At 36.4% G+C, this 17,530-nt stretch overlaps 1 protein-coding gene across 2 annotated transcripts in view; it reads left to right on the forward strand.

Moving 5' to 3' along the window:
• LOC116164135 (protein lin-28 homolog) overlaps positions 1–12,922 on the forward strand; it is a 35,277-nt gene extending 22,355 nt beyond the window's left edge. For both annotated transcript variants that reach the window (XM_031478269.1, XM_031478270.1), the window contains 2 exons: positions 12,464–12,636; positions 12,686–12,922. In XM_031478269.1, the coding sequence (XP_031334129.1) occupies positions 12,464–12,636; positions 12,686–12,911 (399 nt within the window). In that variant the 3' untranslated portion in view covers positions 12,912–12,922. The remainder of the gene's footprint in view (positions 1–12,463; positions 12,637–12,685) is intronic.
• The last annotated feature ends 4,608 nt before the right edge of the window (positions 12,923–17,530 follow it).

A 17,530-nucleotide genomic window follows, 5' to 3' on the forward strand; every position in this document is an offset into this window, starting at 1 on the left:
TAGTAATCATCAAGTTGTCCCAAAAATGGATACAAAGGATTAATTTTAAACTTTAAATTACACATGTCAATTCTTTCTTCAATTTTAAATACTGTGAAGTTCTTAAAATTGAAAGTCGTGCGGCATTTACATGTCACTTTTAAACTCATTTCCAAGGAAATTGACGGTGTAAAATCTTTTGCGATCAATTTTATGGTAAAATTGAAAAAATCATAGTTTGTGAAACCGGGCATAGAAAAAACTTTGCCATTTTTCAGAACACAGTTTATATATAGTATGTAAAACGAACTTTGAAGATAAATAAAATGGACGCCCATGCACCTATACGATTGGACAGCCCAACCAATAGTCATGATTTCATGAAAATAAAAAACGCTTTCAAGAGGGTTTTCTTGTATAGACCGTTCAAGTGTGAATTAGACAGTGGGTTTATTAGGCAGACCTTTCGTTGTTGAAATTGGTTCACTTTTTCCGTATTACCAGATTCCTGGTCGCATTTAGTTAGGAAATTGAACCGTATTTTATTGAGGCGTCACAAACATGAACTGACTCTTTCGGTTTCTCATCTTATTGTGTTGATACTTCTCGGGCCTGTTTGACGAAAGTATAATGGTATTCACTAGAAAATCATCATGTTCAAAGCATTATAGGTAACCAATTTTTCTTATTAGCGCATTTTTGCAAATTTAATTGTAAAAAGTAGCTTTTAATCTCACTTTGGCTGGCTGGCTGGCTGGCTGGTCGGCTGGCTGGCAGCAAATGTGGGCGCGTAGAAGAACTCTTGTAGAAAGGCAACTGGTGTACGTGTATCTACAAGGCCGTGTAATTTGTAAACCTTGGGGACAGGGCTACATGATGTGGGGTTGGCGACATCTGGGCGTCGTCCTCGAGCGTAGTATACTAACGTGAAGGTTTTTCAGTTTTTTCCTATCTTCTACTACAGTTTTGGTCCGATTCTTTTCAAATTAGTGTCGTCGGAAAGATGTTGTAAACGCGCACAACTCCTGCGTGGCGGAATTTTGTTTTTTGGCCTAGGGGCGAAATTAACGACCTTTTGCATGGCGCGCGCGCGCGTCTTCGAGAGGTAGTCAACTTCGGGCACCTTTTACTTTCCGTTGCGAATTCTGTCACGCGTTTTAACGTTTCGTAAATCTCGAATGGCTGTCTCTCTTTCTCGTGTCGCCAATAGAAGCTCGAGCAATGAGAAGTGCCCCCAAAAATTAAGTACTATCTTGTGGAAGGTTTTTAGCGAGATCCACCAAAATGTGGGTGTAATATAAGTATGCACCGAAAAAGGAAATGTGGTAGCATCCGACAAGATCTAACTGATGGTGGAGAAAAATCTTCAAACGCGAATTGCGGGTCGGAAGTGAGTACCGTCAAAGGGAATGTGGTAGCCTCCGACACGATCTTACTGATGGCGGAGTCAAATCTTCAAACGCGAATTGCGGGTGAACGGGACGTCGGAAGTGGGTACCGTCAAAGGGAATGTGGTAGCCCCCAACACGATCTTACTGATGGTGGATTTAAATCTTCAAACGCGAATTGCGGGTGAACGGGACATCGGAAGTGGGTACCGTCAAAGGGAATGTGGTATCCTTCGACAAGATCTTTTATTCATGGTTGAGTCAAAAGTGGCTAATAGAATACTGATCTGCCACACAAAAATGCGCTGAGTCCCTTCGATCTCACACGAGGACTTTGATAATTTTCTTTTGAATAGAAAAGTGACTTTGACGTCCAAACTGTGCATTAATGTAACAGAAACATTGGCAAATGTTATGTATTGAGTAAAATTTTCGGGTAAATGATTAAACACTAAGTTTTTGATTAATTTGTTGACTAACTTCATCGAGAAATCATCAAAATCTTTGAATTCATACCTGACTTGATGCGCGAGAATCACTTTTGAACACTTTTTGGGTAATTTCTTAGTAGAAAATATTTATTTATTGGCCAAGGTCGTTGGAAACACGGAAAAACATATATGGCATATATACAAGAACTGAATTTTTTTATCTTCCTTCGTAATCTTTCATTTTCTGATGCATTTACTAAAGTAATTCACTAGGTAATTCATCGCGAAAGCATAAAAATTCATTGCAATGGCTTAATGCACAAGAATAATTTTTGAGCACTTTTTGGGCAACTTCTTAGTAGAAAATCTTCATTTATTGGTCACGTTCTTTGGAAACACGCCGAAGCTTGTGGCCTTAATATAATTTCTGGTCAATTTTTGACCAACTTCGTAGGGAAAGCAGCACAATTATTTGCATTGATACAAAAATTGTTGCAGAAGAACAATTTTTGAACACGTTTGGGTAATTGGTTAGTAGAAAATACTCATTTATTGGCTTAAGTCGTTGGAAACACAGTAACGCACATGACGTTAATACTCGGGAACTAAATTTTGTGATTTTCCTTCGTGTTCCTTTACCTTCTGGCCAATTTTTCGTAACTTCCACAGAGAATATTATTTTGCGTTTTTCGGCAATTTTATTTCGAATCTTTATTAACTTGTAGTAGTGAAGTTGTACACTTCCTCTTCCAGATGGTCAATTGTTTTGAGCGGGATCCGAAGGGCAATTCTGTTTTCTAAAGTAGGAGGTAGAAACAGAACGTGATATGATACTTTTGGCAAACAATGTCCATGAACTCGCTAGAATGATGGAACACAATATACTACAAGAGGAGGCATATTGTTTAAAATTAATAAAAAGAAATCAAATGTGATGAAGATCGGAGAAATGGAATCGTTAAATGTTCAAGGAGTGAGCGGGTGAACAGATACAATTATGTTGGAACCACAGAAACGGAGGAATGGAAAAGTATTGCAAATAGTGGGGATGGCTAAAGAGGCATTTAGGTAGAAACAGATATTACCTACTTGTAGTAAAATGAAGCTGGAGTTGAAGAAAAGGCTAGTGAAGGAAAAGAAAATGATAGAAAGCCAGAAAGGCTGGAGATGTGGTTATGGAGATGTGTTTTGAGAATAAAGTGGTCAAATATACAGTTAGAAATGAAGATGTCTATCGCGAATAGGGGAGACATAACAGAAAAAAAAGTGATTGGAATGGACGCGCTATAGCTATACGACCCCAGTGGTTTGCAACTTCTGTTTCTTTTGTGTGGCGTACATCGCTGTATTTCTAATAAAAATTGCTACTGAATACAGTATGTACTTTTTTTACATATAAAAAAATACAGTTGATGATGATTTTTCCGAAACGAAACGTTGTATTGAAAATCCCTCAAAACTCTCAAAAAGAAGCAACGAAAAAGTGTTTTTTATTTTTTTTGTATCTGTTCAAATAAGATCAGAAAAAAATAGAAAACGAAATCGGCAAATTTCGGTTTTTCTGGCACATCTTTGGAAGTAATCGGAATAATTTGATCATCTTCTATGGTTTCCGAAATCCCCATGATATACATCCTTATCTTGGACACAGTGTATGCAAAATTTGGTTCAGATGAGTTGAGTAATGATTGTTAGATGATTTGGAGCATGATTTCAGAATATTTCAGGTCTTAGCAATCAACCCCGATTGTGATTTGATCGATTTACTCACTTACTCTTACAAAATTAATATATTATAGCGTTTTAATCAACAAAATGTCGTATTTTTAACCCTTAAAAAGCAACCCTTATGACACTGCAATTGTTAAAAATTACTTATTAGATACATATGGAAAAATACATAGATACAAAAATTTATAGAAATATTTATAATTCAATCATTTTAATATTTTAAAATTCTTCATTCATTTCATCAACGTCATGACTGTCCTCTTCCTCATCTTCTTCAAGACTTGTCACCATTTTCGCCGCATCATTCACAATAAGTCAAGTCCTTTTTTAATGAGAGAAAATTCATTAAAATACCATTTTGTCTTACAAGAGCTACAAGTCAATTTACATTAAATCCTTTTTAAAAGAGGGCGAGATTAAAGGGCTGAAATAAAGTAGTGCTCTCATATAAATATAAATTTAATTTTAAAAGTCTCTTAATTTTTGTCGCTACAATTTGATAATATAGTATTTTTTCAGTTGCCATTTTTTCACAAAATTGTAGAAATTCTTTTTTCACTTTTATATATCCAATTATTTCAAAATTAAATATTCTTAACTAGTCCAACTTCTAGAACACGCTTAATTTTGATGTTCTTTTTAAATAAAGAAGATTTTGTGAAAAATATTGTAGTTTTTCTAAAAAAATATATAGTTTTCTCGTTATCTGATTTTGAAACTTTCTAACTTATCGTTTGACGAACAAGAGCTAACATTTAACAAGGTTCTATTTTGTTTGTTTGTGAAAATTTTCTTCTACACAGTTCTTTTTCTAAGATGCATAGTTTTAGAGTTTTTTAAACAAGGATCTCTTCTATGAAAAACTGATACCTTCGGTCGCGAATAATTCGAAAAGCATTAATTTAAAAAAAAATGTATACTTAGATCACTTTTTTGCTTAGAATTAATTTTTCTATCTATTTATTCCTGCGGTCAAATTCTAATAAAAAATTGTCAAACCCGATATGGGGTAGCAACCACCCTTAAGGTAAAAGCGTCCGCGGTATAACATAGATTTTGATCCTTATTCTATTCTATCTACTGTCAAAATTTCTAGTTAATTTTGAAAAAGTTGCCAGGTCAAAACCGCATCGTTTCCTGGACTAATTAGTGAGAAAGCTTTATGATAAAGAATATTTATCCTTTCAAAGTGTTCAAGCCTTTTTTCAAACCTTTTTCGCATGATCTTCCTTCGCTTCCATCAAGATGCAGGTTAGGGGCTCTCTCCTTTTACTACATAAGGCGCATGAAGATGGGGTCGCTAGAGGTCTAGGTACTTTTTTATATTTCTGCGTATAGACTCAGTCCAAGTCTGTAAAGAATTTTCTAAAATTGCTCTCCGAAAATAGCGTACCTATATCCCAACACGAAACTTAACGAGTATTTATTCGTTATTTTCACTACAGAAAATCTGAATTTGTTCGTACATTTTGGGGTAGGAAACAACTTTACAAATTTACAGGCGACGTATTAAAGACCATACGTAAAGGCGCTAGGCTTGTTGCAAGAAGTAAAATAGTTTACATCATAAAATTCGGTTACTATAAAAAATTGGGAGGGATGAGTTGACACCTAGATCAGTCCTTTTCAATTTTGCAAATTTAAAGCCAAATCTGAGCAGTGCAGAGCTTCTAGAAGTACGTTAGTACTGTATACTTTATATCTATCAACCAACGAATATTCGCCATTTTGAATCAATACTATCAGAGGTACGGTAAATGCTGTAAGTTACTGTTGAAAACCATTGGGCATCAACCATTGAAGTTGTACTTATACGGAAAACAAGGATTCCCATTCCATAATTGTTGATCTTAGGGAATCTAAGCCCTAAACCGTAATCGATGCTTTATTTCAATAGTTTGGATACGTATAACCGAACAGTAAACAGTGAAGGGTGAACCACCCATCTAGCATGGTCTTTTTAAAACTAGTTTACCGATCCACAAACGGGCCAATTTGGTCAAACAAGTTCAAAAAACGAGATTTTTATGCATTCTACATAATATACAGGAGCGGTTTGAATAATGGGCAGGTACTTAACAGGACACGTGGGGAGACAACCCTCTTTTTTCCCGTTTTTTACTAAGTAAACAGGTATTGGGTGCCACCTAAACAACTGTATCTCTGATTGTTATTTATTCTATTATTGTCACGCCGATTATATGTTCAACTTGCCACCTCGCAATGATTTATTGTTATTTAAACTGATGGCGTTTTTTACTTTTGTCATACATTATTCCGCCGCCGTTATCCGTAACCCCCGGCTTATTATCGCGCGCTCGCATGCAATTATTGTTCGACTTTTTACGTATTTATTGCCAATCAAATATTCGGGGTCCTTCTTTGTTCGCGTACGATTTCTATACGACGCAATCAATTGGATTACAAAAAAATATATGGGCATCTTTGTTAAGGGGTGCCTTTTAATAAACGTTCTATTTGTATGTGTCTTTATAATGAATATACGTTGAGATTTAGGACGCGACTATACATCATTATTTTCGGGGGTAACGCAATTAAAGATCAAATTCGTTAATGATATTCAAGCAATAAAATCAAATGTTAAAACCAAATAATTCACACAGATCACAGTCAAAGAAGTTTCCTATTCTAATAGAGCAGAAACATAGAAATAAAGAGAAGTACGTGGTATTTAAAGATTCTGACTTTATAGGCAAGAATACTGATGATGAGTTTTGAATTATGATTTGTATGATTCTCAGTTACCGCATTCTTCATACACTTCTTTCACTTCGGAATTTATCTCTGAATCTGTACAGGATCAATAATCTGTGAAAATTCAATAACTAATTTCTTAACTGTTTGCATATTTTATGCGGGCGACTCGAAAAATCGTACCGAATACTTTGCATTGACGTAACGTAACTCTTTCTGTATTTGGAAAGGCGTTAGAAATGCCAACCACTAGAAGAAGGCTTTCAACTAATACTATTGAAACAATTGAATCACTTATCGAAATTAATATACTTTTGTTAAGCTACAAAAGGAAATTCATGAGCCGCATTCTCTTCATGACATTTTTCAGTGAATATTTATTAAATGGTAAGACTTATGTTTTGTATATGGGTATGAAGTTACCAGTTTTTCGCTCAAGCAGAGAAGACAAGCGGTGTCGCATCAAGTATTTGAACAAATTCAAGAAAATAAAAAAATTATCAAAGTCCTCGTGTGAGATCGAAGGGACTTCAGCGCATTTTTGTGTGGCAGATCAGTGTTTTATTAGCCAATATTGACGCCACCATCAATAAGATCTTGCCGAAAGCTACCACGTTCACTTTGTCGGTACCATTTTCTCACTTACCGTGCACTTGCAATTCGCGTTTGAAGTTTTGACTCCACCATCAGTAAAATCCTTTGGGGGTTACCATATTCCCTTTGTCGACACCCACTTCTGATCACCCGCAACAATTCGGATTTGAAGTTTCGACTCCACCATCAGTAAGATCTCGTCGGGGGTTACCACATTCCCTTTGTCGATACACAGTTCCGACGTCCCGTTCATTCGTAATTCACATTTTGGTAGATTTCGCTAAAATCCCGGCATAAAATCGTATTCAACTTTTGGGTACTTCACATAGCTCGACCTTCTATTAGTGACACGAGAAAGAGAGACCGCGATTCGCGCTGTAAGAAACTTTTGGGCGCCCAAAGTCGACTACCCCTCGAAGCGCGCCGCGCAAAAGGTGGTTTATTTCGGCCCTAGGAAAAAAACAAATTTCCGCCATGCAGGAGTTGTGCGCGTTGACAAGATCTTCCCGACGACACCAATTTGAAAACAATCGGAGAAAAACTGTAGAAGAAGATAGATAAAAACTGAAAAATCTCCAGGTTAGTATAATACGCTCGGGGATGGCGTCCAGATGTCGTCGACTCCAAATCTTGTAGCCCCATCCCTAACGTTCTTAATTACACGGCCCCGATAGTTACATGTACACTCCTTGTCTTTTTACAAGCGTTTTTCTACGGGCGCGCATTTACTGCCAGCCAGCCAGCCAGCCAGCCAGCCAGCCAGCCAGCCAGCCAGCCAGCCAGCCAAAGTGAGATTAAAAGCTACTTTTTACAAAAAAAAATTTTTGCAAAAATGCGCTAAAAACAGTTTCTCATTGCAATTTTTTGAGCTCTAAAAGACACCATTGTGAGATTTTCAATACCACGCTTCGTTTCGGAGAAATCATCATTAACTTTATTCTTCTGTAAAAAATGTACATACTGTACTTATTGAGTAGCATTTTTTATTACGAATAAAACGATCTACGCCACAACACAACAGAAAGGTTGGCGACTCAGTTTGTTTAAACAAGATGGTGCACCCGCGCAAAATATCGTGTGGGAATATCTATCGGGCAAATTTCCTGGAAAATGGAAAATTTGTGCGATAGCTCTTCTCGCACGATTAGGGCGTTGTGCGTTGGTACACTATCTTGTTGAAACCAACAGTTTCGAACTTTTAATTTGTTTGTGTATGTCGTTTTCGTAATAAAAGATGCTACTCAATACAGTGTGTGCTTTTTTTACTGGCCATATAAAAAAAAACGAAACGTTGTGTTAAAAATCTCTTAACGTTGTCTTGTAAACCTCAAAAAGTGGCAACGAGAAAGTGTTTTTTTAGGTTTCTGTAACTGCTTAAATAACATCAGGAACAAATAAAAACAAAATCGGCAAATTTTGGTTTTTCTGGCGTATCTTCGTTAGTAATCGGAATTTTCTGATTTTCTTCAAATCATGATAAGCAATGTTTAATTTCCTAATTTCTGATAGTCCATCAGGTGTAACTATCTTGAAAAATTTATTTCCCAATCGATCTATAAGTCAACTTTATATGAATTCTATAGGCAAGGGTATAGACAAAATGGTTCGAGCACATTCAACTCGAACTACCGAGACTTATTTGAGGAGCCACCTTGTACTAATTTTATTCATCCCCAAATGGCCGTCGATGATTTGACGATTTTGCGGAATTTTCATGATTTTCTTCTGAATATTCCATGAGTTTCGAAGTGAAAATCAAGAGGTTTTCTTAATCAATGTTTCCGTTACTGTAACCGATTATAAATTTGAATTAGGGGAAAGGGGGGCATAACCGGACGGTTAACAGTAAAGTTGTATAAAAATCAAAAATTTTATTATTTAAAAAAACGAAAAACATATTCATATAACATGTTGTAGACTACTATAGAAAATATAAATGTAAAACAAAATAACTCTTACCAAATAAAAAAAATATTGCTTTCTGCGAACAGTGCTTAGTCCGATTTTGCCCCGACCGTTGGGGCAGAACCGGTTCCGACTTGGGGCAATGTCGGACAAAATAGTACATTAGGAAAAATTACATTTGCGACACTGAAATGCAACTAAATCGTCTTCTTCCAAGCCAGTGCAACCTTCATGGGCCCAGTTTGTGCAATCGATGCATTGCACCCACCCATCATCTTTTTTTGTTTCATAGTATGATTCATGACAATATACACACATTTCTTCATCGCCACTCGTTCCTTCGTTGTTGTTATCATCAGAACTTGTATAAATAGCTTGTTTTCTTTGCTTTTTCTTCTTTTTCTCCGTTTCTTCTTCATTCTCGCGGTCACAACTTATATCTCTTTTTTTTTGCTCCTTTGCCTTCTTCTGTTTAACTCTTCCCTTTAAGTTTCTTTTTACAGCCGTGCATTGCTTTTTCTGCTTGTCCAAGGCTTCTTCCAACTCATTTTTATATGGCGATTCGGTAAGAATCACCGTTTTACCTCGTTTACGGCAATTTGGTTTCGCTGATCTCAAAGCTTGTGGCACCGGAAACAGGTCCTTTGGCGATTTTGAAAATGTCGAAGGACAAGACACTGATGACCTACTTCTAGAAGTTCCGTCGTTTTCATAGATCGTATTAGGCACTGTATTCATTAATCCAGAAGGCCCAGGTTGAGGTGTAACGGACCTGTTTGCTTCCTCCTCAACCTGCTGTATCGAAATTTCGGTTTGCTCTATGTCTTCTATTTGCATTCTAACATTGACATCGTTATTAATGAATTGCGTATTTTCATTTGAGTCTCTTTCCCGTTCGGTAGTCTCTGCCGCTGCAAAATCAGCATCTCCAAAAATATTCGGATCAGTTGGATAAATCCCAGTTTTTCTGAATCCAGATGTAGCCGTTTGTACGGTGGCTGCCTTTTCGTAAGCTCTCCCGAATAACTTGCAAATCTGGAATTGTGTCACTACCCGACCAAGATTATTTCGTAGCCAAGATTTTTGTTCCTGGCTATAATATGCACTCAATGGTGCCATAAAGCTGACATCGAGTGCTTGGAGGCAGTGAGTACAATGCGGCGGAAAGCATAGCATCACTATTCCATTGGCACGGCCATAATTTATGACTTCTATGTTTTTGGTATGCGTAGCATGACCGTCGAGAAGCAGTAAAACAGGATCTGCAATAGATGGTTTGACGTGCGAGGCAAAATGTTTCAGCCACTGAACAAAAATGTCACTCTGCATCCATCCGGATTTGTGGCAGGCTGCTACTGTTCCCAAAGAAGCTCCATCCAGTAGTTCTGCTTTCATTCGTACACGTGGAAAAACTAGGAGTGGTGGAACATAGTGCCCAGATGCCGAGAAACACAATTCTGCTGTTACGGTCTGTCCCCTCTCTGCTGAGGTTAAAGTACCAACCTGCCTTCGACCTTTTTGAGCTATAATCTTGGACTGACATTTTGGAACAGTAGTGATAGCCGTTTCATCGACATTGTAAATACGATGGGGTTGTATTTTGTATTTATCCAAGCAGGTGACAAGATTAGTAAAAAATTTTGATACAGCTGTTTTGTTAAACCCCATTGCTCGTGCTACAGAGGTTGGTTCAGGACTTCTTAAACTTAGATCCTGATGCCGTTTAAGGAAGCCTTTTAACCAATCTAACCCTGCAATAATATTTTTGAAATTATGCTGTATATTATTTTGTTCTGCCAACTGGAACGCTAAACGTCTGAGATCTTTTGTGGTTAGACCAAAAAGTCTACCTTCCATTAACTTCACATATTCCACAAGTTCTGATTCTTGCACGTCCGTAAAAGTTTTCTTGAAGTTTCCCATACCTGTAACAAATTTTCTTCATTTAATTGAGCAAAATAGCTCCCAAGTTCTCCCACCTCTTCTCTTATGAAGATCATGACCTGGTTCAGTCAAATCCGACTGATGAAACTGGTATTTATTTGTAAAAACACTTTATTTTACTGTATTCACTCATCCCTATTTTCATTTAATTCTTTACCTTTTAAAGCGCATCCTCCAATGTAACAGATCCCCTTTTTAGTTTTTTCAATCTATCCTCCAATGTAGATTTTGGTACGCCATAATTTAGTGATGCTTTTCTCAATCCCATTTCTCCTCTATTTACCGATTGTATTGCATTTCGCATTTGTTCTTCATCCCATTCCTGCCTCGTCGTTTTTCTCTTATAATTTCGCATGATTAAGCTTGCAATAGTGAATTATCAACGGGGCAGAATCGGACATGTCCGATTTTGCCCCGTCCGATTGTGCCCCACGACACTTCTAAGATAAACATTCATCAAAAACATGTTTTGACTTAACTTTGAATTCATATTTACCTACGCATGAGGAAATTATGATAAGAGTACGTTGTGTACGAATGGTTGATGGCGGAGGATTTCGTTGTTATTGCGGATGATTTTGTTGACAGCCTGAAGACACTACTGCGGATTCTCTGGGAGATCTGGGTGAAACGGTACAAGAATTTCGGGAATCCATGTTTTCCTTCGCAATATTAGGTTTATCATGTTTCCATGTAAAGATCTAAGGATTTCATTCATTGCAATTTTCTGTTAGGTACTGTGATAGGTTCTAAATTTGAATATGCGTAAGACTATGAGACGGTTGATTGTTGTTGTTGCACTGTGTTGTTGTGGATTATTTCGTTGATTGCCTCTAGAAACTGCGGGATGTCTGGGAAATTTCGGTATACAGACGTACGTATTTCGGAAGTTCAACGACTATCTACTGAATATTCATACTTTTACTTATATCCCGGGATTTTATCACGATTTCTACGACTGAAAGTGGGTTCAAATTGGAAATGCCATGTCGCGGAAGTTTCGGTGTTATTGGGGTTGATTTTGTTGACAGCCTGCAGATGTGTGAGAAATTTCGGTAAACAGGTACGACCTGAATATTACGATTTCGATATGTTTCCAAGTGAAAGTCAGGAATTTTCTAACAAGTTCTAAATTTGAATTACACATGACATTTCGGAATTTATGTCGTTACTGGTTATGTGCAATTGTGGGTGATTTTTTGCGTGATTGCGAATAATTTCGTTGGCTGTATGTATAAACTGATGGATAATGTAAACATGTAGGTACATACATTATGTACAGCATAAATCTCACGATATTGCCATTATGGAATTATAATTAAATTATGACCAACTTCTATGGGTAGTGTGATTTTTAGACCAACGAATTTTTTATCGCCATATTCACGATGGATCGTACAATTAACAATTGAGAGTTTTTTGTAGGAGGCTTTTACGTTGTATCAAACTAAGAATGCTTTCCTACAATTCTCATTTTGGAAGCAAACCTTTACACGTTAAAACGCCAAATTATTTAATAAATAAACAGTATGATTGTTGTTTTCCACGACAAAAGAATAAAGGTTCCCAACATTGTATGATTTCTGGCCTTTGGGTTACTTGAACACATAGCACTAGCATCCTACGCGCTGCAAATTCTCTTCTAATGATGAATCAGAGGCCATAAATTCTTGGCGTATGACAATCTACTTCATTGCCATTCGCCACGTATACCTTTGCATTAGACATATTCCCAGTACTATGACTAATGTATAGTAAAACAATTTCTTGTTTCAGAGCGTCATACAAATGAGCGGCTTTCGCTCATTGGGAGACGAGGAAGAAGTAGAATTCGAATGCAAAATATCAGACAAAGGCCTAGAGGCGACCCGAGTAACGGGCCCTAACAACTCAGACTGCCAAGGATCGCATCGCCGTCCTGCGTCTAAAAAGCGCTTTCGTAAAATTAGGTAAAGGTAGTTTAGGATCCAATTAGTGACGTCACCGAGATTTTTTTAGGTGTTACAATTGCGGAGAGTTCGCCAATCACATAGCCGCGAAATGCACCCTGGGGCCGCAGCCTAAGAGATGTCATAATTGCAAAAGCGAGGACCATCTAATAGCCGACTGCCCGACACGAACGGAAAGGTCGCCGCAAAGTGGCGGAAACGATTCCGACGATCGTAATGGGAACGAAACGACGGCCGCGTCGACGTCGGCGACATCTCCGAGTGCTCCTTCTTAAACAAATAAAGCGATAACTATGTAGCATTAATTATAAGCGACTGAGGGCCGATTTTATAGGCAACATCACCAATTTGTGTTCAATTAATTGTAGGCGGCAGCACGTACCCACGCATGTACCACACAAAAGGTATACACTGTTACAAGATTATTTTCGACATATCATTGTAAAAAGCCGATATAGAGGTGGTGCAATGAAAGTAAGACAGATGACAGCAGATGAGTCAATTTTGAAACTTATCGAATTTACATATCGTGCTGTGAAAAAAGGATTAATAATTTCATCAAACGGTCGCCTATTGCGCCTTTGATGAAGTTTAATTCCACTAATCCTTAAAGGTGGGGCAACAATTCCAGTGGATCTTCTTACATACCTATATACTAAAAGATGTAACTATTTTTTGTACGTGTTTGTTTCATGTTTAGACTTAGATTCAGTGTAAAGTAAAATTATCCCGGAGACAGTCAAAATTCAAAAAATTTAAAACGATGTAGTACGACACCATTATTGTTGTGTGACGCAAATTCTAAATTTGTATTTACTTATTTATATATTTATTTTAAATTTTTGATAATTTATTTATAGTTTTTAATCACTTTTTGAATTGTTTATAATTTTGTTAAAATTATGACAATATTAGTATTTTTGGGCGTGTTTTATTAGTAGTTTTCTTAATTTTTAAAAGTTTTATCTCGTCATTCGTTGATGCTATTTTAGTAAATTTTTTCAAAACTGTATGGCGTCGAACTACAAGAAGAGTACTTAATGGCATCTACTTAAACACGTTATCAATTATTTACGCGAGGCTATAAAATACAATTATTTGGTTAGTTTTAGTTTTAGTTTAGTTTCCTATACAGGAAACATACTTTGTACAACAATCTACCTCTGTAAAGATATTATTTTATTTTTCCTATATTATTATACAAAAGTGTTCCTAGACAATTGTGCCACATACAATAAGCATAGAATAGTATCTGTACCTGATAGTTATTCTTCGGAACAGGTAATTAGATCAAGTCTCACCAAACTTCCAATTTTTCTATCATTTTATGAACATAAATTATCAGGTTGTTTATATTGCAGTATTGAATTAGACTGATTTTATTGTTTCTCACTCAGGGATTACAGTTCAAAGCGGAGAAATATTATACATATATGTCTACACCAAATAATATAGTTGTAATTTTTTCCATATTTCTTATAATAAAGTCTTTAGGTAGTTTGTATTATTTACATACTTCAAATTGAAAAATCAATGACCCGGGCTTCAACGACGCGGTATTGATTGGGGCAATTTTAATACTACCCAAGTACAGATGGCGCCCCACGGTCTTTTTTACGGACAATTTCGATAGATGGTAGCATGTTAACCAATTTGAAAATATGGGCCGAATGCACAAACAATAACTAATCAGGCCGTTAGTTAATCAGTACGATTAAATTAAACCTTTGATTAAATTAGATTTGTATGCACAAAACAAAAAACTTCTTGATTAACTAAAAAAATTGGCGCCAGTAACGTTGTATTTTTATGGAAATGTGTGATTTTTTTTACAAAGCCTACTTTTTGGACCGTATAGAATGCTTTTCTTTTTGTTATCTGTAATGTAATAGTCAATTTATATGTTTGTGTTAACAATAGAAAAAAGATCCGTGGCCAAAACTTTACCGAAGTACAGAGAGGACATTTACTGCAAATAATTTGATTGAATATTACCTTCTTATTGTAGTAACCTAATGACTGTCTTGAGTTCGTTCAATAAAAGTTCCGGTTAAACTTCCATTGAGTGATTAATTTTATAGCAAGTGGAGCTTATTCCAACATATATTTTTAACTGCTAGAATAATTTATTACAGTAGCTAAAATATCATAAATTAAGCACTGCTTCCTGATAAAGTTTCTCACCTCTACACCTCTCGATGCTGCAATTTTTTTTTTTTTAGCATCAGCTTTCGCTATTTGCCACATACGTCTCATATATCAAACATCACATTTGTTATATCATATATTGAGGTTAATTGTTTTTATAAATTTAGTTATCGAATCGAAAACTGCTTTTTTACCTTGGGCCAGGACACATGTAATGTTTAAAGGACGTTGGACACCGTTATCATTTAGCTCTTTTAATAGAGTTTTAATTGCGTCTGCATAATTTGGACATTCGAAGAATAAATGGTTTAGGTCTGCCGTTGGTCTATTACCACAGGTACAATTTGGTGAATCCATTATACCAAGCCTGAATAGATGGGCAGGAAAGCGCCCGTGATTCAATTTTAGTCTCGAAATCATACTAGTATAGGCTTTAGTAACACCCGGGAAGGTGAAATGAGGAATGGAATGCGGCAAACTTGGGTGAATGAGAAAATAATGATTGTTGGATTTTGCAACCATTTTTTGGTACAATGCCTCCCAATCCGTTCGTATGCTTGCTTTACAATTACTAATAATGTCGTTAAATGATGGACTAAGGTTCGTAATGTCGTTTATTTTGGTAGCATTTTTGGCTTCCCGGTCTACCCTTTCATTCCCAGCAATACCAACATGAGCTTTCGCCCATATGAATGTAATTTTCTTTTCAGAGAGGTAAAATAATTTAGTAACTTTTTTATATTAAATATGGTACTATTTTTATATTGTTTGAAAGGCGAACCGAGGAGAGCTTCCAACACTGACCTTGAGTATGATATTATAATCGCTCCTGTTATTGAATTTTTCAAACACCATATAAGAGCTTTTTCTATGGCAACGGCTTCAGCCGTAAAAACTGAACATACATTTGGAATTTTGTATTGTAGTACTGTATCGGTATACGGGACAAAAAGTGCTATGCCTGTTCCGCTACCCGTCTTAGACCCATCTGTATAAATAATTGTTTTTTCCGCTAATGTAGTCAGTATGGATTTCAAGATTGTATTGTTAAAAACTGGAAGATCTGTATAATTAGGAAATATGACGGCTGGTTTCAATAGAATTTCGTCAAATCTACAGCTATACATAGGGTAAATCGATCTGGACGGTATGTCTTTAAAATTATGGGTATCGGCGAAAGCATCCCCTAGAGGCGGGGGGTTCTTTCTTATCCAGTAGGTGTTCGTTAAGTTTTCTGTATTTAGATTTGCTATTTTGTTCAGCAACAATGCATTAAAGGATCGATATTTCACTACTTGTTTTTTTTTGCCATAGGTATACCTTCTTCTTAGATTTAAAGGGGGTTCTTGTGCTTCTGTCAGAATTGCATGACACGGAGACGATTTCATTAATCCTAAACAGATTCTGATAGCTTTATATTGAATCCTGTCGAGGATAAGCAGATTCGTGTTTGAGGCCATACCATAAACCGTGCACCCATAGTCCATGAGCGAGCGTATGAACGATCTGTAAAATATCATTGAAGTATTCGCATTTGCTCCCCATTTAACTTTAGTAACTGTCCGAAGCAGGTTTAGCCCTTTTTCACATTTTTCTTTTATGTATTTTATGTGACTGGTCCAGAGTAATTTCCTATCCAGGATCATACCCAGATATTTATATTGGCTAACCAACGGACATGAGTAATTATTAATCTTTATATAGTCCGCCAGATGAATCCGGTGTCTTGTGAAACACAAAACCGCCGATTTCTCCGATGCGAGACTAAAACCAAGATTTTTTATCCAGTCATTTATACAATATACGATATACTTAAGATCTCTCACGCATTGCTCATAGTTACTATGAGAGACGTACAGGCAGATATCATCAGCGTATTGAATTATTTTGATATGTGCGTCCATAATGTTACCTATGCAAGTCCGCAGTATATATATTAAAGAGTATGGGGCTGAGAATAGACCCCTGTGGTAAACCGTTATTCACTGTCCTCGGCCCATGTAATACATTGTTATGATCCCGAATAAATATTCGGCGGTTCCGAAATAGTTCCAAAATATTAGCGGACACCTTTGGATTGATACCCATCTTTTTCATTTTTTCAAATAATATACCGAGGTCCACCACTTCATATGCCCCTTTGAGATCTATAAATAAACTAAGTAAATAGTCATTCTTTGAGAAGCTTAATTGTATATCGGTAACTAGTTGCGTTAACGCATCTATTGTTCCATGACCTCTTCGAAATCCATACTGATATTTTGGGAACAAGCCCTTACTTTCAATAAAAAACTCTAGTCTATTTTTGATCATTCTTTCAAATGTTTTTGTAACACATGATATTGGCGATATAGGTCTAAAGGATGCTGCAATGCCTTCGGGCTTATATCAATTCCGAATAGGTACTCATTTTTTTCTAATTTATAGTAAGGAACATATAAACTATAATCCAGAGTGACGAGCTCTCAGATACTTCCGCATTTCTGAAACTTCAAACCCATGGGAGTTCGTTACAAAAGATTTCATTTCCGAATCAATCACCAAAAAACCAGTAAAGCAATTGAAGCACATGATAAAACGAAATGCGAGAAAAGCGGATGCATCGAGCAATGTAAGCAATGTTTAATTTTTATAAATTCATTAGAGCAATTAAAGAAGCTTTTGATGGAGAAATGGCGCAACAAGATATAGAAAAATTTCCAGAAGAAGTTTTACTTGCCAAAAAGTAACCTAACCCCTTATTTCC

Source organism: Photinus pyralis, unplaced genomic scaffold (assembly GCF_008802855.1).
Source record: "Photinus pyralis isolate 1611_PpyrPB1 unplaced genomic scaffold, Ppyr1.3 Ppyr1.4_LG2, whole genome shotgun sequence".
NCBI classification, from domain to species: Eukaryota; Metazoa; Arthropoda; class Insecta; order Coleoptera; family Lampyridae; genus Photinus; species Photinus pyralis.